Here is a 27,293-nt window from a genome sequence, read left to right on the forward strand (position 1 = left end):
TATGAAGTCCAGATGGCCAGAACAAGAACAACATTTAGTCTCCTGTTTTGCCAAACACCTGGCAGAACAAAATTACGAAATTGATCAAGAAATATTGTTATGGAGTCAAATTCAACACGATATACGTCTGATGCTGAGTCAAGAAGAAAGATTGGACGAGTATATGGACGAAGCTTGGAATCTCATCTCGGAAGAAGCCGTGTTGCATCAGTGGTATAAAGACTTGCATGATCATTCCTCATCTACATTGATTACTCTAGAGATCCATCACATCGAAGCTCTCTTGGGACAGAGTACTGAGACGAAGCGAGGAAACGGTTATTTGTCCGAGACTTTAAAACATAATGTTCAAATTGAATTGATCACTTATCATTACCCGTGAAGAAAAAATAATAAGATAAAACATCACGAAAATGGATACCTGGGAACTTTGTTATCTTTTGAAGCACATTTCCTACACTGCTTCTTGGAATCGTGTCGTTTATGCTAAAAATGATCTGCCTCATCGCAAACCTCAAGACCATTAAGCTTATGTCATCAACACGGACGATAGTCGTCTCCTAGGGACCCACTGGGTAACCGTGTACTTTCATAAAGAAGGTTAAGTATTTTGATTCGTATGGATTGCCCACTTTGGAAGACGACATCATGAACTTTATTAGATGAAATTCTCAGACCACACGATTCAATAATGTGAAATTACAAGGCACAGATTCCAAGTTGTGTGGACAATATGGTGTGTATGTTCTTCATCAACGCAGTCTTGGATATTCTTTAGAACATTTAATGACTTATTTTGATCGTCACTCGTCTAGAAACGATGACAAAGTAGATTGATGATGTTGTGACCATTATGGTTCTCTTTTGCCTTTAGCTAGGAAACGTAGTGTAAATCAATGACCAAATGGCTTCCATCAGTGGACGTCTAACTTCACTTTAAAAGGTTGTCAGCCTTGTCCAAAATAGAATGCTATTAGAACAATTTTTTATTTTTGTTTTATTTTTAATTATTTTTTTATTGTTAATTTAACATTTTTTTAATTGTTGGTTGTTAGTTCTTTGAATAAAATTGTTGTGTTTGACAAAATGCGTCTGTCGCTTGCCATTTTTATAATAAACCGCTCTTCGACTTCTCTCTATCTCTCACCCTGAAACCAAAATATCCTAGCTTTCCGACTCTAAACAGTGTATGGCTGTTTTCCATCGCGTCCGCGCTTGAACAGTATAATGCGAAGCAGTCTCCAGTCTAACCATCTATTCTTGACTCATCCTCCTATGAAGTTGTGCTCAAGACTAGCTAAGCTGAACGAAGGATATGCGAATTTGCGTCGTGTCAGGCAAAACCTGATACCGAAGCCTGCAGAGATAGAGAATGTCAGAATGTTGAAAGTGGCTGACGAACTGATAGAAGAGCTCTTCAAAAAGGATATCAAGAAAGAAAAGGAAGAATGGACGGAAAAGTACGGACTTTAAAAGCAGAGAAAACAGCAGCAGCAGGAACAAGGCATGGGATTTTGTTTTCTCCTTCCCGTGTGTTGTTAGTATAATTGTGGTTGTGTTTTTTTATCAAGTGTGTGGATAGTATATTTTGGTTTTGTGCATAGTATAGTAAGGGTTTGTTTTTGTCTCCTTCCCGTGTGTGGATAGTATATAATATGTGAATTGAGTGTAAGGGATATTTTTGACAGTTGGTACTGGATGGTGGATGCCGCCTATGTGGTGGAAAGGGAAAGGCTACAACATGAATGGAGGCATCGAGTTACCAAAGACTTTGTCACAAGTCAAGTGACCAGCCTGAAAGTAGCCAGGGATCAGGTACAAGGCATGATCGAAGAGGAAGTAAAACAGTTACGAGGCTTCATTCAACTTTCATATGTACGAAGGAGGCCCTTGAAAATATGATGAACTAAGGTGTTTTAAGAAGACACATTGCATCGGACAGAGTGGCCCTTTATGAAGTCGGTTATGGACCAGTTGAAGAAAGCAAAAGAACTAATGAGAAAAGTGGTGGAAGAAGAAGTGAAGAAGACAAAAGACAAGTGGTCAATAGAAAGAAAGAACAAAGAAAACAGAAAGAAAAAAGAGTAGTTTTTTTCAGACTAAATAAAACCTGGATGAAGGTGCAGGAGAAATCTAGATAGATGGGCCATCCTGAATGGATGCCATATAAAAAAGAAGAAAGTAATGATTGACAAAGTGAGGAAATAGTGGAAGAGCTGGAGAAAATAGAAGAACCAAAAGGCCCTATTCAGGGCCACTCATAAGCCTCGAAAAGATTTGCTTTCTTGTCCAATATGTTTGTGTTAGTTTTATAGTTGTTTGAATGTTGGCTGTCGTAGATATGCCTCGAAAAGATTTGCTTTCTTGCCTATTTGTTTTTAGCTAGTTGTATAGTTGTTTGTGTAAAATCTATTGTTCGTGTTATCTTTGTCTCTTTCCCGCCAGTCCCGTTCCCGCTAAGCGTTCTAGGTTTTTATCCGCTGTTTTCTCTTATTGAAGTCAGCCCCTTGCTACATTGCTGCTTATCGTCAGCACCGTAATGTCGCCTTACCTGTTCCATTCATATTGGCCCGAGACAGTCACATTAAATGTTGTCCCTCTATAGTCCCACCCATTTTAAAATTCCTCATGTTAAATTCCCATTGTGCCCAGGGTACAACTTCCATTTTTTATCATTAAAGTCACATTGTCCCTAGGTATTCCCCATTCACTACTTATGTATGCATGCATGTAAGTAGGTAGCTAAGTTAGTAGGTAGGAAGGTATGTATGTAAGCATGTATGTGTATGCATGTATGAATGTATATATTCATGTATGCATGATGTGTGTGCATGTATATATGTGTTTATGCATGTATGAATGTATATACGTACATCTGTATATATGAAGCGTGTGTATGTAGGATAATGATGATGGTTATTGTTGCTGTTGTACAATTAGGAAATCCCCAAGACGACCTTGTACGTATGTATGTATGTATGTATGTATGTATGTATGTATTTATGTATGTATGTATGTATGTATGTATGTATGTATGTATGTATGTATGTATGTATGTATGTATGTATGTATGTATGTATGTATGTATCTATAATGTGTGTGCATATGTATATGAGATTTAGGTTTTCCTCAAATTAACTACTGTCGAAACAGTGTAATGTCACAGCCTTTTATACAATGTGGGTGACGGCTATATGAAGATATATAATATTACAATATACTTGATTCATGAATAACTCTTCTTTTATTACGTTTTGTCGCTAATTAATCAGTACTTTGCCTCCAAAAGCACAAGCCAACATAACAAATACTACAGGTGTGAATAGTTCGTTTTTAATGGTAAATGTTTTGTTACAGGTCAATTTTATTTCAAAGTTATTGTTCGAAATTTAAACTATATGATACAAGTTAATCTCTCAAAAACTAAACATACAGCCTAAGGAAATTAATATATTTTGACTTATTGTAATTTGGGCTCTGACTCAAAACATTCAGCATGGCAATCGGAAAATTGATGTCTGCTGTTTTAAAACATCGAGATGGGAATATTGCAGCAATGGAATGACAAATACAAATATTAAGCGAAGAAGTAAAATAAACAAAGATGTAACAACAAAAACGTCACATGGAAAAGCATAGCAAGGTAGCAATGTGTAATTTGGGTTCAATATCATGTGTAAAGGGTATCGCTTCTAAACAAACTTTAACAAAATTAATCCATGTATGGTTTCAAGGTAGTATGGTCAGGCGTAATAAGAGCCCGCAGCAGGCTGCAGAAGGTCGTGACGCTCTGGCCAAGATGTTGTACGAGAGAAGTTTCCAGTGGTTGGTCGATCAGATCAATGTAGACCTCCATCACAACAGAAAAGGGTAGGGTATCACTGTATTATCTTTCTCTATAGACCTCCATCACAACAGAAAAGGGTAGGGTATCACTATATTATCTGTCTCTATAGACCTCCATCACAACAGAAAAGGGTAGGGTATCAATATATTATCTTTCTCTATAGACCTCCATCACAACAGAATGAAATCCTAAATAATCATAAATGTTTATATCGCAATTACAGAAGTACCAATTAATCCAAATGAGTCCCAATGGTATTTAGAATAAAGTTCCGTCTGTTGTGCTGATGTGCTCATAAACTTGATATATAGCAATGATGTAACCCAAAATGTCTTTAAATAAATTCGCAGTAATTCTCAAAGTGCTACTAAATCAGAAAGTCTGATCACTTTGTAATTCCATTGAATAATTCAACAAATAAATAAAACCTCTCAAATGATCACAACTAAATTGTGCCACAGATACTGATGATTATTCTAGGTATAAGATATTCGCAATTAAACATCTCTAACATAGGTAACTAAGACGTAATTTCAGAATCATAATGGGGTTCTTAGTCAATCCAGAACATTTCAATCTCAAAAACTAAATCATTTCGGAACATTCAGCCTCATAAACAAACGCAGATAATTTAGCATTTAGAAAATCAGTTCTTTAAGTAAAACTCATCACCTGTCTTCGAAGCACATCAACATGCTAACGTCAATTAAAATACATCACACTACCTTTGAAACCATGGATGCGTTTACAAGAACGACCTCATCTGGAAGAACAAATCCTATATCTTGGAGAAAATTAGAATTTATAATGTCATTAATTAAATGATCCTTACAACATATAATTATGAAAATTATGACCTATAGTATAAATAAACATAACACCTCCACAAAGAAATCGACATATTTATACAAATATTTGTCTTTTGTATATAAAAGTGTAAGTGCATGGAAATACACTTCAAATGATTGCAATACGAGTCTCAAAAAAGGAATAGCACTGGGAATTCATAGATAGCCTTGACCGTGACGTCTATAAGTTTAACGTACCCGTTCCCCACTGTATGTCCTATAAATATAACACAAGCACGGCAAAACTCGCATTTGCTTAAATTATTTGTCAAATTTGCATCACTGAGACCATCAAAGAAACGTTTCCAAGTGATGATTCCATGTGCCGTGATCGATGTATCTAGAACATATGTAGTCATGTTCATTAAACGGTGGAAATTTGAAGGCAAACCTTTAGTCCTTTTCTTCATTTCAGCATAATTGTGTAATTTAAGCAACTTACTTTCTTTTAACTTAATAAGCACCATACTAAACAGCCGAAAGAGGATCTTGAACTAATTATCTAAGAACAAACAATAACAAATTAACGTCCTCATCCTAATCGTTTCTACTATTACGGCATTATAACCGAACGATATTCTTCAAAATTTTATGAAATTCTTCGAAAGCCCATTGTTTTCCAGGGTGATAAGCAGAATAGTTTTAATGTTGGATGCCTAATCCATGCATCTCCTGTTCAACAATTCTAGACATAAAATCTTACTCTTGATCAGGTTGAACAGATTTTAGGATGGCGGCAAAACGTCTGGAAGACGCAAACATTATAGGTCTACGTGTTTCGGTAGTATGTTTGGTCCTAGGTAAGGGGCGGACACAATCAACCATTATTCGAATAAAGGGTTCGCCAAAATCAGATATAAGTTGTAGATGAACCTTAGCTACCTTCTTACTGGCAATTAATAACATTCGAAAAGGGTGACAAGACGTACAGTACGTACAGTATTTAGAAATATGGCTTTATGTATTGGTCAATACAAATTATTTAAGAGCTTGTAATAAGTTATACTGGCTCATAACTGACGAGACAAATGAGTTTCTAAGCATACAGTAAGAATGAGGAACAACAATTTGATAGCTCAGCAACCACTCGTCAGCAGCGGTCACTGCAGATTGCCTCGATTTCATGACAAGGATCGCATTGTTCAGAAAATAACAATATGGTATATGTGTGGCTTCAGTTTCGCTAATAACCCTCTGAAACATACAGGAGCTCTCGTGTTTACGTAAGACATCTTGCCATTTTCTTTTGTCACTCTGATGAGAATATAGAGAAGAGGTAATACAAAGACGACCATTTGTATCAATGCCACGCGCTTGATCAATACTAGGAGCAAGGTGACCTCATCAAAAGCTTGACCAATAAATGTGAGGAATAATTTATGTTAAACATTGTTCTAAAGAGATCTCTTTCCTTTAGCTCTAGTACAGCACAAATTAGGTAAAAACAAGGTTAATTTCAATTGTAATAGGATCAACAGTTTGATTCAATCAAGGCTTGAGAGTGGATTAATTACACAGTCTTATCTCCAGCTAGATCATTAACTTTTTAACGTCTCTATGGTCTTAAACAAAGTCACAGAAAGGAGAGAAAATCATAATGTTTTATATATATATCAACACATTATGCATTTCTTTACAATACAGAGTGAAAAATATTAAAAGAACATACGGTATTGCGAATAAAATCCTAGAAGTTTTGACACAAGTTCTAACGATTAAAGACCTGAATACATCTTAGTGGCATCTTAAAATAAGCACACGTAGGAATAAATAAGGATTTCAGATCACTTTTATCAGAAGTTTGATTCTTACAAGTTGTACCGGGATAAGATGTTTGGAAGTACTATCGTGAGACTGAAATGTTCATTGGTTTCAACCTTTTCCTCATCAAGGTAAATCGTTATGCCACTATGGACGCAATTCTTGAACTTACCAACTAATTTGAGCTTTTGAGGCTATCATAATGTTTATCGGCCTTTTTGGCTGTGCAATAACTAGGAAACAGTTGCTTTTTCCCTTGCAAACTCAACATGAGTTTGTACACTTTCTTTTCTGCATTTAATAAACCTTTGACGATATGCCTCAGACACCATCCCATACCCCTTTACGATACATTCCATAACAACATCATAATTAACACTTCGTTTGTTCGCCTGGAATGCGGGAGGTTGTGGGTTCGATCACCGGCCGAGTCATATCAAAGACTTACAAAAATGGTACTAACAGCTGCCTCGCTTGGCGCTCAGCATTAAGAGGTTGGTGTTAAGACTGGTCGGCCTGGTGTCAGGATAATGTGACTAGGTGGGAAATCATGCTACATGCCTGCGGCATGATGCCCCAGTGATAGACATCACTACAAACTACCACATTGCAGACATCGTAGCGATATGACTGAAATTGTTCTAAAGTTAGTTAAAAACATTCCAAATCCAAATCCATTAACACTTTGTTCTAAGGAGGGTGAAGTGTATACTTCACGAGTTTTGCCAGTAAGTATACTTTGTAACAACAAAGTCGATTGCTCTCTTCGCCATTTTAAAGTAACCCAAATGAGTTCCAGAGGCATTCTTAATGAAGATCGATAAATCAGCTAGAAAATCCGAAAGTCTGAGCAATATGTAATTCCAATGAATATCTGAAATAAATATATATTTTTAAGTGATCAAAGCTAAATTGCTCTTCTAAGACTGATGAGTATGCTATAAATAAATAATTCTCAAGTAAAGATCACCTATTTTGATATCGAAGAAATAATTTCAGAACCATAATGAGGGTTTTTTTATATTAGAACATCCAGCCTCGTAATCAAGGTCAGGTACTTTAACAAATAGCTAATCACGAATTATGGCAACCTGGCTGTTTAGGAACTGACCTGTGCTCGAATCAAATAAACATATTTACGTTAATAAAGACAAAATCGAACTATCTTTAAAACTATGAACTTGATTACAAAATGACTTTTTCTTAAAATACAACCATCGACCATAGAGCAGACTTATATTTAAAATGTTTTGATAAATCACTCTTAAAAATAAAATCATGAAAATTAACACACATACTATAAATACACATAACACAGCTATACTAACGATGATAATGTCAGTAATAATTATATTTCTTTGAAGGTTTGGACAGCTCTTGAGGACTGGCATACTGGACATAGCTGGTTTCGAAATACTTCCAGTTAACAGCTTAGAGCAGCTGTGTATTAACATCGTCAACGAGAGGCTCCAGAACTTCATGAACGAGCGACTTTTCCAGTTCGAGCTTCAGACGTACAAAGATGAAGGAATAAATATAGGGGATGTAGCATTTAAAAACAATGACGATCTCATTTCCTTTCTGATAACGGTTTGTGTGATTGTCTATGTATTTGGTATTGAGAGAGAGAGAGAGAGAGAGAGAGAGAGAGAGAGAGAGAGAGAGAGAGAGAGAGAGAGACAGAGACAGAGACAGAGAGACAGACAGAGAGAGAGACTTCTCATATGAAAACACTGGCATGGAAAACATGGCGTTTTAAAACCATTATCGTTATTATCGCTTTGTTTACAAAGATATGTACGTAATTACATGGAAACAATAGTTGTTCATATGTTTTTTCAGATAAGGATTTTAATGGATTTCCTAACATGTTCATTTGAACCTGGTTAACATTATGAAATCCCTATATTTGCCTAATGTGTGTTAATTCATGCGCTATCAAATGATAGCTCTTGTTTATAAGTATGTTCTATCCGTATATATGGTATTTATTACATTCGTCCAGAAACTAACGTAGGCATGTTTGATATAGTTTTGTGAACTCATCTACCATGCATCATGGAAATGGACAGTATATCTACCATGCACCGTGTTCAATGGTTACTACATCTACCATGCATCATGGTCAGTGGTCAGTACATCTGACATGCACCGTGGTCAATGGTCAGTACATCTACCATGCATCATGGTCAATGGTCAGTACATCTGACATGCAACATGGTCAATGGTCAGTACATCTACCATTCAGTATAAAAATGATGAGAATCGCATTCGTACAGATATTCTTTATTAGATATGTGGAGGATTCCAAGTTACGTTTAAAAGCCTTCCTTTTTGACAGATTTCACCATTCTCCTAATCTAATTAAAGTTTTGAGGAATGACGTGATTTTTCAAAAACATTCCAACATTAACCGTTCTTTGAAACAATCCATACACCATGTTTAAACGACGCTCAAATATTCAGTTTAGAATTAAGATGTCGCTCTTAATTCCTTTGTTTTCTTCCGGGAGTACTGCAATAATGGAGATGTCATACATTCAGCAAATTCCGTTACTGATTAATAGTAACAACAACATTCACACGTGGTTGACAAATTTATTTGTGAGGGAATGAATAGACGTACACCCATTATTTTCAGCTGATCTGAGAAAAACAAAAAGCGTGCTTCAGGTAAAGGTGAGACTCGCGTAAATATGTGTGATCAACTGGAGCCGTGGACTATGTATATCAGCCCGTACATGAACTGAGGACACAACCAGCTGTTGAGTTTATCATTGACCAAAGTTAGGCGTAAGAAGTATATGGGGCCACCCTAGCGACAAGGGGACTTTACCATGCAAAAATGGTCCATGCACTCTGGCGACAATGGGAATTTAACATGGGGCATTTTAACATCGATGGGACTGTAGAGCGTCAAGGGGAATTGAACATGGAAATTGAACATGGGAATGTCGCCTGGGGATCAATGGGAATTAAACATTGGTAACGTCATAGGTTTATAGGGTCAAAACCTTTTATAGGGTGAAATGTATTTGTAGGGACAAAGGGTTGATAGGGACAAACATAGACATACAGAAACAAACAAATACACATTCAAACACACAGAAAAGAGGACAGAAATATTCTAAAGAAAGACTCACAGATAGAATAGAGACTCGATAAAGAAAAGTCTGTTGTATGGGTTCAAAACATTTATTCAAGTATATACATGGGCTCTCTGGCCTGTGCTTTGGTCTAAGCACTATCCATTAAATACATAAACATTTGAACATAAAAGAAACATATTTACGAGTTGTTTAGTTATTGACTCTAGTAAACTAATGTTTAAAATTAACGTTCAATCCTTTCTAAAATCACTTCATATGCAACGAATTTACATTAAATCTTCGTTTATAAGAAAAAGCTAAAACAAAACAAGTCACAATCAAATAAGAGAAAATTCGTGTTTGTCTCTCTATCCGTCACAAACGTTGTTTAAAATCTGGTCAGCTACCACTTGTGTCCCAGCGTAGATGTTTCCCATCTGGCATTCCCTGTCAGTCGTAAATCTGCTGTTACGTCCATCGTGCTAGGTACACTTATCGGTAAGCAGATCAAGAGCAGTGATCGTCTTCTTCCCATGGAGGTACAACATATGCCATATGAATAGTCACTTTTCCATCGGTGATGTCAAATTTTTCTCTCATCAACCAAACGTCTTCAATAGCCTTCAAAAGTTTGGAAGAAGTTATTTCTGCAGATGTGCTAAATCCGAGACATACAGGCGAGTTCAAACTGTCGTGATACATAGGTAGACTCAAACGACCTTCATCTTTGACTTAGCAATGACATTTGAGTTCCTCTAACAGTGAGTCAAGTAGATCCGTAATGAAAACTGATACTCCTCGGCTGGAACGTCAGACGCGAAGTCTTTAAATTTCACCGCGTAGGTGTAAGTTGTCGTTCTAAATTTTCTCGAGGTCGCTGTCTGGGTCATTTGGATGCTAAAATACTCCTTTAGGTCTATTGAATCCTTTCCCTTCTTGAACGCACTTTGCTGTGTCGGTATGGTGGTGAAAGAGGTCAATGATGTTTGTTCCTTCTCTTTTTTCTTCTGTGTAGAGTTATTCATCTTTCTCGTTGCTTGTCCTCCCACTGAAGTGTCGTTCTTGGAAGTCGTCCCTTTTTATACTGGGTGATATCAGCATGTCCATAAGGTAAAGTTTTGTGGTCTGGAAGTTTCACTGGTTGCACGTAGTTTGTCATGGCATTAGTACATAACAACTAAGATGTGGTACTGCATTGGTGATGTGATCGTGAGGCATAGAATCACACCCGAGTTTCTCGTTGGACTTGAGTCTTACGCTCTATACTTCCTGTTTGAAAGGATTCATTTTTGTCAATTGGTCTTGGTAGTGACAATGAACTATTGGTCTTGGACGTTGTCCCTTTTTATATGCTGACCAATATCGATGTGACCGTACGGCAACGTAAAGTGATTGGGAAGTCTCACTCGCTTCTGGTACACGATTTGATAGATTTTTTCCAGGGGTCGACTGACGATATGGTGAGTGGGTAAACGTACAATCTTGTTCGGTTGGTGAGTGGTCACTTTAAAGTTTCCATCCTCTCCCGATTGCAAGGCTTCTTTCAATACCCCAAAGTTGACCACTCGACTGGTACGATAATTCAGAGTCAGTCCTTTCACTTTGCACTCGGTGTGCACTTCTTGTTTGTCCCGGTATTGGTAGCCGTAATTTTTTGGACCGCCACTGGCGAAACTTAGAATCTTGTCATCGGGGTGTTCGTCTGTCCAGGCTCCTAAACGGTCTTCTTCGATGTTAGGGTGTTGCTGACCCGGTCGATCGATGTAGATACAACTGTCCGTGTCAAAGTACAGGACACGTTCCCCTAACAGTTCTAAAGCTTCGTACAATTTTAAGCGAGCATGGGCTGTCACATAAGCCGCAATGATGACATTTCCAAATTCGTCGGCTTGTACAAAGTGCAGATCTTCTTCGTAATTGACTAAGATCAAATCCTCACGAACGACGTCCACGTGTTTCATGTATTTGGTTTTGTCGTGAATCATCTGGAAGAAGATAGAAGGTTCTGTCAAATATATCGTCTTGGGTAAACACAGTCGTTGTGCCATTTTACCCCACAAGCAATTTAACATCACTTTGGCAAACGATCGCCTGCCTTCGTTTTTCTCGATGTGGTCTAAAGGAATACCTTCTTGTTCATAATATTTCTCTTTGAATGTCTTTTCGTCTTCGGGAGTGTGACACCAGGAAGGATAGCCGCTGGCTTCAGTTTCAAAAAGGCATCCACGTAGTCTGCGAAAATGCCTTTCTGACTGGGGTCACCCTTGTGGTATTGTTGTGTCTTGGGAAAGTGGCAAATTTCGTACACTTCTAACAGTTGGTATCCCATGCCCAGAGCTTTGAACAATTCCATGCTAACCCACGTCCCCGTCAAGGCACGTTCTTCTTGGGTGTGCTGACAAGGCTGATCTTGGTTGCACGTTTCGGCACAAGTACGGCACAAAGGAAACATCAGTTTGCCTTGGCAATGGTGAGGTAGCACGGGATGGTACAAGTCCGTGGGAGGCAAGACTTTGCACTTGATCAGACCTTCGTATTGTCGAATGTTTTTCAGGTCGATGTGTTCCGTCAGCAATTGCAGGTGCCCTGCAGGGAAGTGACAATATTTGCACACGTAAGGATACAGCGAACACACGTCCAAGTATTTGATTTCTTCTCCTTTCTCTTCGTCGGCTTGGTACAGCAAACAGGTGGCATTGGTTCTTCCTCCGTATAAACTATTCCTTGGGTTCAGGGGGTCCATCCACTGGTAACTTTCTACGATGCGTTTAAATTCGGGATCGATTTTCAAACGGTGATCGTACTCGTGTTCCCACATTTCCACCACTTGGTATCCTAGCTGTTCTAACTTTAGGCGTCGCTGACAAGTGTCCTGGTACAAGTCTTCCATGGTTCGTTGTAAAAACTGATTTTTAGTGCTACGATCAGGGTAACAGACGGAACATCCGTGAAATAAGCAACCGTTAAACTCGTACACTATCTTGGGGTTTTCTAAGTCCCAGCCATCTACCGAATACGTTCCGATGGTCTTTTCACCCCCTCCGTTGCGGGCATGCTGAATCCATTTGTCTTCCTTGTCGCACAAGTAATGTAACCAACGTAGGGCTTTGACCGAGTATTGACGTTTGGCAAAGTTGGTCGTTTGAGGGCTAATGACAGCCACGGTGTTTTCAGGCATGAATCGTTGTCGATACACTAAAGAACACGCTTTGGCAATGGTGCAAGCTTCTTTCAAAGGATCGACCCCTCCGTGTTCCATGAACAGTTCTCGAAATTTTCCACAGCAACGCCGTAAAATGTCCACGTCTGAACGACAATACTTTAGCATTTCTTCCTGAAAGTCGAAAGGGTCCGAGGCGTCAGCCTGGTACCAAGCGTAGAAGTCTTCTCGTTGTTCGGTACGCATGTTGTCGGGGTCGTAATAGTGAGCCTCAGGTAAATGGAGTAGAACGGCGTGTTGATTGGCTTCCGTATTGAAAAAGTGTGGAAAGTACCCTTTAGCCATTTCTGTCATTCCAAACGTTTTAGGCATTCGACTCAAAGGCATGGCCAAATAGCTCATCGAATCTTTAAACTGTACTTGTCCCACTTGCATGAAAATGATTTTGGCTCCGTTCAAAGTCACTTTAGGACGTTCGGTGCCATGTTCTGTATAGTATCTGAGAAGAAACTGTCCATCGTATCCGGAGAAATTGTGAGCCATCACCGTGGCATGACGATAACAATCTCCGTAACGTTCGATGTCCTCTTGGCTCCACGTATTGTCGATGGGGTCTAAGACCCATCGAGCGAAATCGGCTAGCGTGTTCGGTCCCCGAAAGATTTTTTCACGCCCTCCAGGAATCTTGCTGCAGTGAGGGCAATGACTGAAGATGTATCGTGGAGCTAGGGCATCTTGCAATTTTTGCCTCTCAGGAATGCCACAGGGTGTGTCTTTGGACAGTCCGGTTTGTTGTAACAGGAGTTCTGCTTCATTTCGTTGTTTGGCTCGGTCGGATTGTTGAATAGTTTTCCAGGTTCTTTTCCATTCTACCGTGTCGTTCTTGTTGGCATAAGTTCGTCCCACCACGATGGCACGGGCTAAACACATCTGGTCTTGAGGGTTGTTAATTCGGACGATACTTGTTTTGGTGTTGCAAAGCTCGTCCACCAATAAGACCTTTTTGCATCCAGTCCCTTGAGGAGGAGAGACGTGGGCCATTTTCAGTGTGGCTTTACCATCGGTGATGTCAAACTGATCATTAGATTGTTGTACGTGTTGAATATTGTCCATGACTTTGGAAGGGGTTAGTTCTGCGGGTCTGCTAAACTCGATCCAAACAGGGGATTTCAAGCTGTCGTGATCTATGGATAGTGTCAAGAAATCGTTTTCTTTGGGTTGCATTGTCGCTTTAGTGTGGTGAGCAAAGAATCCCACATCTCGGTGATAAACCCTTCTGCTTTCTCCAATGGTACGTCGGACTTGAAATCTTTAAACTTCACCGTGTAGGTGTAAGTCGTGGTTCTAAATTTTCTAGAGGGTCGCTTTTCCGTCTCTCGAATGTGATAGTACTTTTCAGGGTTAACTGGTGGACTTTGATTTGGAGTGGGCTCTCTGTGTCTGGTCGCAGACGTGGAAGGTGTTGGTTCAGGTTTGCTCATGTCTTCTATTTGAGCGAACACTTCTTTTCGTGTGTGAGGCGATACGTCACTTCGCTGCCTCTTACGTTCTTCTTCTCTCTCACTGAAATCGTGCGATCGTTTCATCTCGGTTGCTGATTCAGAAATGATTTAACCAAGTTCATTCTCTCCATATATACCCTCTCTACCTCTTGTTGTCACAATGACTTGGTATATTTCACAAGGGCAAGTGAAAGTCAAGCATATAGGAAACCAACGACAGCGGTGCGTCTTAAACACCTCATGCATCTTGAAGACCCTTCGATTCAAACCCTACCACGAAAGAAAAATGTTGCAAGAAAAAAAAACCCAGACAGCTGGTGTCTTCAGGAGAGCTAGAGACGCCGGCACTGTGTCGCTGGGACACGTACGTACTCCAGAAAACTACGCCACTCGACAACGGTTTCTCCTTCTCTCAGTCACTTCTACTTTGTCGCTGAATACATTATACCAACCCTGTTTTAACACACGTTCTCTTCATCTGATGTTTTTAAAAAAATATACTAAACTCATATTTAAAAGAACTACCCTTTTTCGACAGCAGTGACGGCGTCTCCTCCTGCTGTTACCACTGTTGCTGCACAAAGATGATCTTTCCTTAAGATCAAAATATGAGACAGAGCAAGTAAGTTGTGAAGTTGAGAGGAGGTGTCTAAACAACAACTGTCAAGCCCCTATGTTCCATTTCTGTTTGTAATAATAACTTGTGATACTTCAAATTTTCTAAAGTGGAAATCTTTACAAACCGTACAAAAGTTATATGACTTTGGCTTCTGACAGTTGTACAGACTCTTCACTTTACAAGTGTCACGAGAAAATTGTGTATCCAAGTTTTACCATTTTCCAAAACACGCACACACTTGCAACGTGACCAGAATCTGTACTTCTTTATTTGTGGATATCCAACAGACCCGTCCCAGCATATATAGCTGGTTAAGAACTGTAGGAATATCACCTCATTTTTTCAGAAATATCAAAGCTTTTATGTGTATCTTCCCTGTTCCACCCTTTATTAGTGCTTAGGTATATTCCCTAAAGACATAAACAATTTGGAACAAAATTAAATTTTGAATTAAGGTTTCTCTCTGTTTACACATTTTTTTCAGGTTGTTGGTACATGGCATATGACATCCAAATACTTTCTCAAACTGAGAGGCATTTCTACACATGTCATTGCCTTGCTAAATTCGGTTTTGTTGGTTAGTCATCGTTAATCTTTAATTCTATTTTTATAATGTATTTCTTTTTTGCTAGAAGACTTAAGTTATTTATGTTGTTTAGTCTGTTGCTGCGAAAGAAAATATCTATAGCAAAGTGTTTAAATTTGTTCAGTTTTTTATTTCAAGCTCTACAAAAGGTACCAATTTTTTTAAAAAAGGGGTAGGCAATGGAAAGGCTATCTCTTTTCGAGAAATATGGCTGGCCCTGAAAATGGCCTTTGGGTTTATGTTAATGTATTCATTAACATAAAGGGCACCGCATTGGTCTTCTTCTTGTCCTTAGGCTGTTTCTCACTGTTGGTCCGTAAATCAGCACTCTTTTCAGGCATCCTTGTCTTTCGACGTAGATCCTACGTATCCACAGACTGGTGTTTGTCCTGTGGACAACGGTCCATTTGGATCGGACATACATGAGCATGTCCGTCCGGAACATCATGGAAGACACAAGCGTAGAAGATTGCACATCGGTCCACATCTTGAAGCGACGAGAACAGGTGAATCAATGCACTGAACTGCGCTTATTTATAGGTACAGGTAGGATTGAAACGGATTGAGTTCATTCACCAATCCGAACACGCGTTACAAAATTCAGTCAGCCCGCATCCAATCCGAAGAGAGCAGTCTGTGACGTCTGTTGGTCTATATAGATTCGCTAGCGCTTGTGTGCAGTCAATCTATGCGACAGTGATTCAACATGACGGAAACTCAGAAAACGATCCATTGGGCTGCACCAACAGGGGAGACTGCCCAAGGGAACCCGGACTTACTTTCAGAAGAGGTGAATTGGGATTTTGTGGATTTTCTCTCCTCGCAAGAATTTGTTCCGGAACCTGCGTTACCTTCTTCATTACCGCAAGTGGAGAATTTTAGACAGAGACAGAAAGAAGAATTGGAGAAATTTATACAACGACAAAAGGAAGCGGAACAAGCTTTTCTCCTACAGCAACAGCAAGAAGAAGAGGTAAGAAAAAAACAACAGCAGCAACAGCAAGAAGAAGTAGCAGCAAAGAAACAAGAGGGTGAAAATCAAACAGTCACGGTACTGTTGGACATTTTAGCGGAGTTAAGAAGTCTGGCACTAAAAATCAGTTTTTGCAACGAACCATGGAAGACTTGTACCAGGACACTTGTCAGCGTCGCCTAAAGTTAGAACAGCAAGGATGCCAAGTGGTGGAAATGTGGGAACACGAGTACGATCACCGTATGAAAACCGATCCCGAGTTTAAACGCCTCGTGGAAAGTTACCAGTTCATGGACCCGCTGAACCCGAGGGATAGTTTGTACGGAGGAAGGACCAATGCCACCTGTTTGCTGTACCAAGCCGACGAAGAGAAAGGAGAAGAAATCAAATACTTGGACGTGTGTTCGTTGTATCCCTACGTGTGCAAATATTGTCGCTTTCCTGTAGGGCACCCGCAATTGTTGACGGAACACATCGACCTGAAAAACATTCGACAATACGAAGGCTTGATCAAGTGTAAAGTTTGTCTCCCACGAACCTATACCATCCCGTCTTACCTCACCATTGTCAAGGCAAACTGATGTTTCCCTTGTGCCGTACTTGTGCCGAAACGTGCAACCAAGACCAACCATGTCAGCACACCCAGGAAGAACGTGCCTTGACGGGAACCTGGGTCAGCGTAGAATTGTTCAAAGCTATGGACATGGGATACCAACTGTTAGAAGTGTACGAAATTTGCCACTTTCCCAAGACACAACAATACCACAAGGGTGACCCCAGTCAGAAAGGCATTTTCGCCGACTACGTGGATGCCTTTTTGAAACTGAAACAAGAAGCCAGCGGTTATCCTTCCTGGTGTCACACTCCCGAAGACCAAATACAATTCAAAGAGAAATACTACGAACAAGAAGGCATCACTTTAGACCACATCGAGAAAAACGAAGGCAGGCGATCGTTTGCCAAAGTGATGTTAAATTGCTTGTGGGGTAAAATGGCACAACGACCGTGTTTACCCAAGACGGAATATTTGACAGAACCTTCCCGCTACTTCCAGATGATTCACGACAAAACCAAATACATGAAACACGTGGACGTTGTTCGAGAGAATTTAATCTTGGTCAATTACGAAGAAGATCTGGACTTTGTACAAGACGACCCTTTTGGAAATGTCATCATTGCGGCTTATGTGACAGCCCATGCTCGCTTAAAATTGTACGAAGCTTTAGAACTGTTAGGAGAACGCGTCCTGTACTTTGACACGGACAGCTGCATTTACATCCATCACCCGATTCAACATCACCCTGACATCGAAGGAGACCGTTTAGGAGCCTGGACAGACGAGCATCCCGACGACAAGATTCTAAGTTTCGTCAGTGGCGGTCCCAAAAATTACGGCTACGAATACCGGGACAAACAAGGAGAAGTGCACACGACGTGCAAAGTGAAAGGACTGACTCTGAATTATCGTACCAGTCGAGTGGTCAACTTTGGGGTATTGAAAGAAGCCTTGCAATCGGGAGAGGATGGAAACTTTAAAGTGACCACCTATCAACCGAACAAGATTGTACGTTTACCCACTCACCACATCGTCAGTCGACCCTTGGAAAAAGTCTATCAAATCATGTACCAGAGGCGAGTGCGACTTCCCAATCATTTCACCTTACCGTATGGACACGTCGGTATTGGTCTCTATATAAAAAGGAACCCTAGGCAAGATCGATAGTTCATTGTTACTACCAAGACCGAGCGAACAAGATGAATACTTTGAAAGAGACATCGTTCCAGTTTGGGGATTGTAAAAAAGTTGTATCTTCCTCTAGTGTGACTAATACTGGATGGATAAGACCCAGGAATTGCGACGGAAAATGTCCGGAAGGAAACTGCGATTGTCCATGTGGTTACCATTGTAATTGCGTAACGGAGTTTGCAGACGAGTGCGATTGTGAGCCTTGCGATGGGTACGATGCTGTACGTTGTGACCTTAGCGATGCCGTAAAGCATCATGGGAACTTTAGTGTCCCTACCCCTATCATGGAAAGGGATGCTGTGCGTGTCAAACCTGAGGGATGCGAAAGTGATGCCGCTCGTCCTCTTGGACATTTTACTGGGTTTCGTTTTAAAGGGGAATGTTCACCTTCACGTCTACCCCCTTACGGATGTCATCCAGCCCTGAGCAAACTCCTGTTCCTGTCACCCAACCCTCATCGAAACGAACCTGTGAAAAACGAATATTCGTTTCCTGTGCGTTTGTCGGAATACTGCGACTTTGAAAATCGTCTTCAATCGTTCAAAGGAAAATGGCCTAAGTATCTGGGACGACCGACCCCCGAAGAATTAGCCAGAGCTGGATTTTTCTACTTGGGCGAAGGAGATAAAGTCAAGTGCTTCAGTTGCGGTGTGTCACTTCACCACTGGGAACCGCAAGATTCGGCCTACGTTGAACATGCTCGATGGTCACCGAATTGTCATTACTTACCCTTAGTGGGACCGAGACATTGAAGTAACTTACCATGTCGTTGACGAAGAAGAAACCAGATTGGTTAGGAGTCAAATGTTGGACATCACCGAGACCAGTATTTAAACTTCATTTCAAAAACGATATTGAATCATTACCTAAAGAACTGCAAGAGAAGATTTACAAAGAAGTTTGGCAGGGGTTTGCCAGAGTGAAATCTCAATGGGTCACTGTAGAACTTTTGTGTCGAGAAATGCATAAGAGGAAAGTGAAAAAAGTCAACCAGTGTGTTAGATTTCTTTGGGTCAAGGGTGCATTCCTCCTATTGTCTCGCTTTAGACCGTTTACATCAAAAGAGTTCAGTGACATTCTTGGACGTTACCCTGAATGGCAGTGGTCAGAAATTACTCACTATGTGGATTACTATGTGAATTGTACGGACTGACCTATTCATGAATACTTTACAAGAGAACATTCGTGCTTTGCCTGTGGAGTTGAGAGAAAGGATTTACCGAGAGCTGGTCAAAATACAAGTGAAACGTAAAGAACAATTGCATCCGTTACGTCACCGGTGTTTGAACCACTGGTACCTGAATGCTATACAAGGACTGATTGAGTTGAAACTGTTCCATTGGACAGACATTGATCAACGACCTCCTGGTTATAAAAAAGGAATGGTTTGGTATTGACGATTCTATCTACTACATTGTAAACGTACTGCATCGAATTCCAGAGGAAGAGTTAACGAATTACCAACATCTTTCACGCAATGTCAACCTGGTGAAAGAGGAAACTTCTGAACGAATTGTAATGTGTAGATTAGTGATGAAACGATTTAGATTCGACAATGAATTAAAACCATGTTTGTGCAAACAGTACATTTCTTGTGTCAGACCAAAGAGGATTTAGTATGACCTATTCATGGATACTTTGCTAGAGAACATTCGTGCCTTGCCTGTGGAATTGAGAGAATGCATTTACCGAGAGCTGGTCAAAATAAAAGTCAAACGTAAAGAACAATTGCATCCGATACGTCACCAGATCTTTAACCACTGGTACCTGAATGGTATAAGAGAACTGACTCGTCAGAAATTCTTTCAATGGTCAGACATTGTTCAAAACTTTGAGGTCGCTAATGATCGACATGTTCATGATTATGGTTACTTCGAGATTCACCTAGTGCAACGCATTGAGGAAGACAAGTTAAAGGATTACAAACATATTTTACGTGGAATCTACTTAGAGGAAGAGGAAACACCTAAACGAACTCTGACGTTTCGGTTACAGCATGCAAGATTTAGATTCCCTACTGGAGAACGAAGATCTCTGGCTAGAAAGTACGTCTATTGCATCCGAAAAAAAGAGAATATAAAAACAGGCTGCCATGCCACGGTTTATGTCACATGTCATCCAACAAATTCCGTGGAAGGAACTCAATGACCATATTCAAACCGTGGATCATTATCATCAATTATTACAAGAATTGTATCCATTCAATTTGGGACGACAAGTGGTGTGTCTTAGTGACTTGTTTTCTGGGATTTCGTTTACCGGCCGATTATTTGTGGACTCTTTACGATCAGTACTTACCACCTCAATGGCCTTAAATGGTCACGAAAAACTCCTTTTGCTCAAAGCCTTGCGGTTTCATCTGGATACTTCTCGACCTCAACAGGAAAAAAAGATTCGTCAACTTTTCGCTACCCAAGACGTGTATGACGATGTGTGTGTAGCTTGTGACTTACATCCCCATTGGACAGATGTCCGTGCCTGGAAAGAATGGGGTTTTGAGGCTTGGACCCAAGAAGTGGCCCAGTATGCACGAGAGTTGTTCAAGGAAAAAAGTTACTTTTCAACCCGTGTTAGTGACGGTGCCAAAAGAACCCGTCACCCAGGACAGGACTGTCGTGGACAGGCCTGAAAGACCCTTTCGGGAGGACACTTGTGTGACCTTACCCCCTACTATAGAACTGGTTAGAACATTACCCAAAACATGTTGTTGTACAGACACTTGTGTTTATTCCACGTTCATAGTTATCATGTGCCTTTTATCCTTGTACTTAAGCCTTTGGCTTTTATGTATTTTTGTCTTTCGTATTCATGTTTGAAAAAAGAACATTCAATAAACGTGTTCTCAAAAAGTATATAAACTCTTGTCTTGTTTGTTTTCGTGTCACAAGTGACATTTCTCACACCATGGCTACCTCTACTGTCTCTGCTCCCTCTTCCTTTACTGTCAAAGTCATCGACGAACACTTAGATCGTGCCAGTTGGGAGGCATCCCTTTAACATGCTCATTGCTGGACCTAGCGGTTCAGGCAAAACCGAATTCGTCAAACGTTTGATCGAACATAAACATCATTTGATCGATCGGCCACCTCAACGGATCGTGTGGTGTTACAAAGAGTGGCAATCGGCGTACAACCTCTTGCGAGAAAGTCAAGGCGATTCCATCGTGTTTGTGGAAGGCATTCCTAAAGAAGACGACGGCATCGTCTCTGACTCCCGTCAAACCCATTTGGTCATTTTCGACGACATGTTAGGAGAAGACGAAGAAGAAATTAAATTGTGGTTCACGCGCAAAGGGCATCATCGTAATGCCAGTGTCATTTACATCACAAAAAATTTGTTTCAACAAAGTAAAGCCCATCGCACCATCAGTCTCAATGCGCATTACGTGGTCTTGTTTAAAAGCCCTCGAGATAAATCGCAAGTGCAAGTCTTAGCCAAACAGTTAGGAACGCCTTGGCTGACTCAGGCATACGACGATGCCACTCAAACGCCACACGCCTATTTACTCGTCGATTTGAAACCTACCACCACCGAGGATTTGCGATTTCGTACCCACTTGTTTCACCACTGGTGCCAAGACGGAGGGCCTGTCCTGTACACGTCTCCGTCCTCGACTTCATTTCACTCCACATAATAAAATCTATAAAAACCTCAGACCCTTTTTCGTCTGTCTCACACAGTGTGAACATGACGTCCCTTCAGTCGCATCTTCCCGTCAAATTGATTCGTGCCTTGTATGGCATCAGTCGAGAAAAAAATCCACAAACACGAGCTCGTGTCTTAGAAGCTAGTCTCAAAGAAGTCTAACGATGGTTCACGGTGACGGCACGTCAATTACTCCAAGGAATCATTCAGATTCCTCATCAAACCCAACGCTTTTTCGATCGAAACAAAGTCGCTTTGGTCCCACTGGCCGATCCCCGCATCGACACTCAAACCAAAAAACAAATCATTTTGAAACCTGGAGGGAGCGGTACTCTAGGAGGGGTCATCTTTCGCTCTCTCTTAAGATGGGATCCTAATGCACCCAAAGTTATCCCCAAGACAAAAGTCCAACGAAGCCCCAAGAAGAAAAAGAAAAAGACCAGGTCCCCAAGGAGAACTTCTCCAGTGGCGGGACCCTCCTCTTACCAGACACCACCCCGGAAAAAGAAAAGAAGCCCCCAGGAAAAAGAAACAGAAAAAAGTCCCCAGAAAAAGAAAAGGCCACAGAAGAAAACTAGTCACAAGAGAGGCACTTCGGCCAGGACACAACCTTACACTCGCAAACCACGACCTGCCACGACAGTGACTGCGTCTCCGGCATCCTCACGTTTGTCCACTTCTCCGTTGATGACACCAGGAACTGAAGAGTACTTGGAGACGTTGATCACACCAGGAACTTCTCCGTTGATGACACCCAAAAGAACTTCCCCAGTGGCAGGGCCCTCCAATTTAGCGGCAGTGGCTGCTGCTCACAAAGTACCTTCTCCCAAAATCAAAGTCCATGAAAGATCGGGCATGTTACAAAGTTTACTGGATTTGTCCAAGCAAGAACTGGCTCGATTTAGTCCGTTGCGTACCCCTGCACGACGTGTCATGCCTTTCCTCAAACTGATACGCCGTAAAGACAATCAGTGGCGACGCGTTCCAGTATAAAAAAGACCTGTGACCAAGTAGGGGTATCAGTGAACTTGTAAAAGATGTCACCTCCAAGAAGCCAAAAAAGAAAGAGACAAAGGCAGACGCGTCATCCGACAAAGCGCTTAGCCAAGCATCGACGTTACCCTAAGAAAAGACACAGTCGTTCCAAGAAAAAGAGGCGTCAACAAAGGGGAGGATTCCTTGGCGATTTTGGGAAAAACATTGTCACCTTTATGACAAAGCGATAGTCCCAAAAAAAAGATAAAAGGGTGTGCGTTAAGTCATCGACGTTAGTGTCTGTTAGGTGAATGTCCCGGAACCCACAAGCAAAAATGTCACCCTCCAGAAAACCCCAAGGAAAGAAAAGGAAAGGACTACCACCACGTTTAGCCAAACATGGGGACATGTTATCTGTCCTGTCCAAAGCTTCTCCACCCCTACGAAAAAAACTCATTCAAACGGCATCCAAAGAGGTCATCGATACCGTGTGCGAATGTTGTTTGAACGTTTTGAAAGGCACGATCCCTTTGTCCAAACACCAGAAACAATGCTTAGGCAAACATCGTCACGTTCTTCGGAAAATGGTTCAAAAGAAAATTCCCATTCGTCAAAAAAAGAAGATGTTGGTCCAACGTGGAGGCATTTTACCTCTCTTGTTAGGCCCCATACTGAAAGGAGTCTTGGGAACCATGTTGGGAGGACTGGTGGGAGCAAGATAAAAAGGCCCTCGGAAGTCCCAAGATCTCAGAATTGACCCCTGACAACCCCATGGAAGGACGAAAACTAGCTTTAGTGCCTTACAAACGATGGATGGAATACCATCGGTGGCAAGAACAACGCACCCCGCATTTACCTCCCAATCCCCATTTGAGCGAGATGTCCCAGTTACAACACGAATTGCAATCCTTGATGGATCGCCAAGATTTGTCCGAAACAGAAAAATCGCAAAAGTACGGTCAACTCTTGCAAAGACTGCAACTCTTTCACCAGAAAGCTTTAGACGAAACAGCTCTACCCACTCTGAAAGATTTTAAGACCTTGATGAAAAGTCCAGCACCATCATCATCATTACCACCACCACTACCATCCCCAAGGGTCACCAGAGATGCTACCCCACAAAGACCTGAGGAAGAAGAGATGCGCGAAGTGTTTCAAACACCGTCAGCAACTCCCATTTCGAGTAAGATTGCAGCATCCTTGTTGACCCCGTCCCCCACACCCCAACGAGAAGAAATGAAAGCTTGGGTTAAAAAGATTATGTCCACGCCTCCTTCGACAGAAGTGAAAAAGAAAGAAGGGAAACCAGAAGTGAAAAAACAAAAGAAAACCAAAGCCATTCCATTGCCACCTCCACCTCCACCACCACTACCTTCGACTTCTACTCCCGTAGCCCATCGGACACGTAAATCCGTTTCCAAACCACCCTTTCGACCCACCCAAAGTAGCATCACCGAAGAGTGGGTGACTTATTAACACACCAACAAAATGGAAAAAGTCTTAGCCAGCATTTACTACGATCCCTCCCATCCTGCAGGTTACGCAGGAGTTCAAAAATTGTATCGTGCTGCCAAAACGCGACTGAAAAGTCTCCGTTTACCTCAAGTGCAACGATGGTTACAAGAACAAGCTACCTACACTTTACACAAACCCATTCGACGCAAGTTTGCCAGAAGTCGCACCCGAGTGGAAGGCATCGATCATCAATGGCAAGCCGATTTAGCCGATGTCTCTCATTTGGCCAGCTACAATCGTGGCTACAAATATTTGTTTTGTGTCATCGACGTCTTTTCCAAATTTGCCTGGGTCGTGCCCTTGACTTCCAAATCGAGCAGCGAGTTAGTGCGAGCCCTGCAACGGGTGTTGAAACAAAGCGGTCGTCACCCTCTTCGATGGCAAATGGACAAAGGCACCGAATTTCTGTACCAAGCTTTCCAAAAAGAATTAAAGAAACGTGACATTCATTTTTTTACCACCGAGAATCCCGAAACCAAAGCCAGCATCGTGGAACGTTTTCAACGCACTTTGAAAGAACGCATGTGGAAATATTTTACGCATCACCACACTCTGAAGTACATCGACATCTTACCGCACCTGGTGCAAGCGTACAACCAATCTTACCATCGAAGCATCAGACGTGCCACGCAAGACGTGACTCCCGAGAACGAAGTGCTGGTGTTTGAGCGCCTGTTTGGTACGTCCCCGACGAGGGCTGTCCCCAAGAAAAGTGGAGAGTTGGTCGTAGGAGATTGGGTGCGCATTGGCAAAACCAAACGCACTTTCGACAAAGGTTACTTACCTAACTGGACGACCGAATTGTTTCGCGTCACTGGACGAGTGCATGGCCGTCATCCTGCCGTCTATAAATTGGAAGACATGAACGGAGAAGTACTCAAAGGAACGTTTTATTTGCCCGAGTTACAACGTGTCACTAAAAAAGAAGACGACGTGTACGACATCGAAAGCATTCTCGAACGCAGAACCCGTAAAGTGGGCAAACGACGTGTCAAAGAAGTCAAAGTACGTTGGAAAGGATATCCACCCAGTTTTGATTCTTGGATCGACGCTTCGCAAGTCATCGACTATAAAAAGAAGTTACCATCATGCCCTTTCACACATCAGACGCAGCTACGTCGACCACTCCTCCTTCACCTAGTTCTTCTCTGCAAGATTTACAAAAACAACCCTTGTGGGTGTGGTGTGGAGAACGTGTGCCTAAAACGCAAATCGTCTTTTTCTGCCAAATCTTCGTGGTGTATTGTGTCATCGGGGCAGCCATCGCCAATTTGAGTTTGCAACAAGGAGACAAACAATTGTGGACCATTTTATTGAGCAGTTGCATCGGTTACCTGCTTCCCAATCCCTCCCTGAAATTCTCCTCGAACGGGAACCACGGGAACCTTGTGTCCAGTACCAGTGCCAGTCACCACTCCAACCACAATCAGAACCCCATTTTGGGCGGAGACACGCCTCTGACTTCCAGTAATATCCCCTCGGACAGCCACAGAACTCTAGAATTATGAGTCACGAAAACCAATATTACTTGACCTTACCCAGTGACAGTTCCATGGAGGTGTTTCCCAATAACACGTTGTGCTGTTACACGGCCAAATTACCTCAAGCCATCCCCTTAGATCACGAAGCCCATTAGGAAGTGGCTTTAGTAGAAATGATTCACCCGACCCAAGTCCTCAATGTCCTTCCCAATCAAATTTTTTTACGGTGCAAGTTCATGACGAGCAAGTGCAACAGTGGATGGATACCCATAGCAAATATGACAAGAAAACCCGTAACAAAGAAAATCCAAACTGGACCGACTATCACTTGTTCATTCCCCCAGGTTATTATTTTAGTGGTCAACATTTGGTCAACACCATAGCCACCAGGTTTAATGGTGTGTTTCTGAAAGCTTTGGAAAGTACCAAAAAAAGTGTCACCCTGGAGTACCACAAAACTGCTCGTCGCTTCCTGATAAAATTTCCTGAGGGGTCTAAAATAATATCTTTCTTATTTTGTCCTGAATTGTTTGACATGTTGGGCGGTGACATGAACCTGAAGAAGATAGTAGAACAACAAAAAGGCGAATTACTAGTCATTTCTGACAACGATACTTTTGCCAAGTATTTTCGTACCCCGGTAGAAATGAACCAAGGACTGAATTTGATGTTCGTGTACTCCGATGTGGTGGAGTATAACGTGGTGGGACACACCTCTGTGCCGTTACTGCGTGTCATTCCTTTCAAAGTGGATTCTGCCGCGAACGCTGACGAGGAAGGTGGAAACACTTACCACGTCCACCGCGAATTTGTCCATCCTCACTATTTGCCTGTCAGCAAGTCGGTCAACATTACTATAAAAGGAGATTTGGGACAAAATATTCCATTCACCAAAGGAAAAGTCACGGTGAAACTCCATTTTCGAAAACGGTTCTCTCACGACTCGTAAGTAAGTCATGTATCCAGTGTACCGAGGGGTTGCACGACAGCGAGGACACGGTTTAGGAGACATGTTAAAATCGGCCTTTCGTTCGGTGGCCCCGGTGTTGAAACCGATGGTGACACGCGGATTGCATGCCTTGAAAGATGCGGCACTGACGCAAGGCAAAGAATTTCTCCAAAATGTCATCATCAACAAACAAAACCCTAAAGAAGCCTTCATGAGGGCTGGCAAAAATGTCTTGCTGCAAACGGGCAAAGACATTTTGGGCCGACGAGACACACCTATAAATGCCCTGCACGCTACCGAATCAAGCATTCAGCAAGGACAAGGCAGAAAGAGACGACGAAGAAAACACCCTTTCACCAGACTTCAAGCGAGAAAGGCCAAGAAAAGAAGAACCGTTCGAGACTTAGACGTTTTCGATTATTGAGACACAGCAACAAAAAAATGATGCACCGAGAGTCTTGCGCCTGTTCCAAGAGGGAACTGGATCTGTTTGCCATGCCCCCCCCCCCCACCATGATGACCATGCAAGAATCCCAATGGGTGGAATTTCATCCCGTTTCCTCATTGGCCGATTCCGCTCCCATCGAGTTTGAAAT

The 27,293-nt window shown here is 41.6% G+C and overlaps 1 protein-coding gene across 3 annotated transcripts in view; it reads left to right on the forward strand.

Annotated features, from left to right (window-relative positions):
- LOC149792382 (unconventional myosin IC-like) overlaps positions 1–27,293 on the forward strand; it is a 128,869-nt gene that overhangs the window by 48,059 nt on the left and 53,517 nt on the right. For all 3 annotated transcript variants that reach the window (XR_016423295.1, XM_089969383.1, XM_089969382.1), the window contains exons 9-10: positions 3,735–3,870; positions 7,821–8,046. Coding sequence is in view for 2 of the 3 variants with exons in the window: in XM_089969383.1 (XP_089825509.1) it covers positions 3,735–3,870; positions 7,821–8,046 (362 nt within the window). In the remaining variant the exon portion in view is untranslated. The remainder of the gene's footprint in view (positions 1–3,734; positions 3,871–7,820; positions 8,047–27,293) is intronic.

The sequence above is a fragment of the Sinohyriopsis cumingii genome, chromosome 9 (genome assembly GCF_028554795.1).
Source record: "Sinohyriopsis cumingii isolate HCF-2022 chromosome 9, ASM2855479v2, whole genome shotgun sequence".
Lineage (NCBI taxonomy): Eukaryota > Metazoa > Mollusca > Bivalvia > Unionida > Unionidae > Sinohyriopsis > Sinohyriopsis cumingii.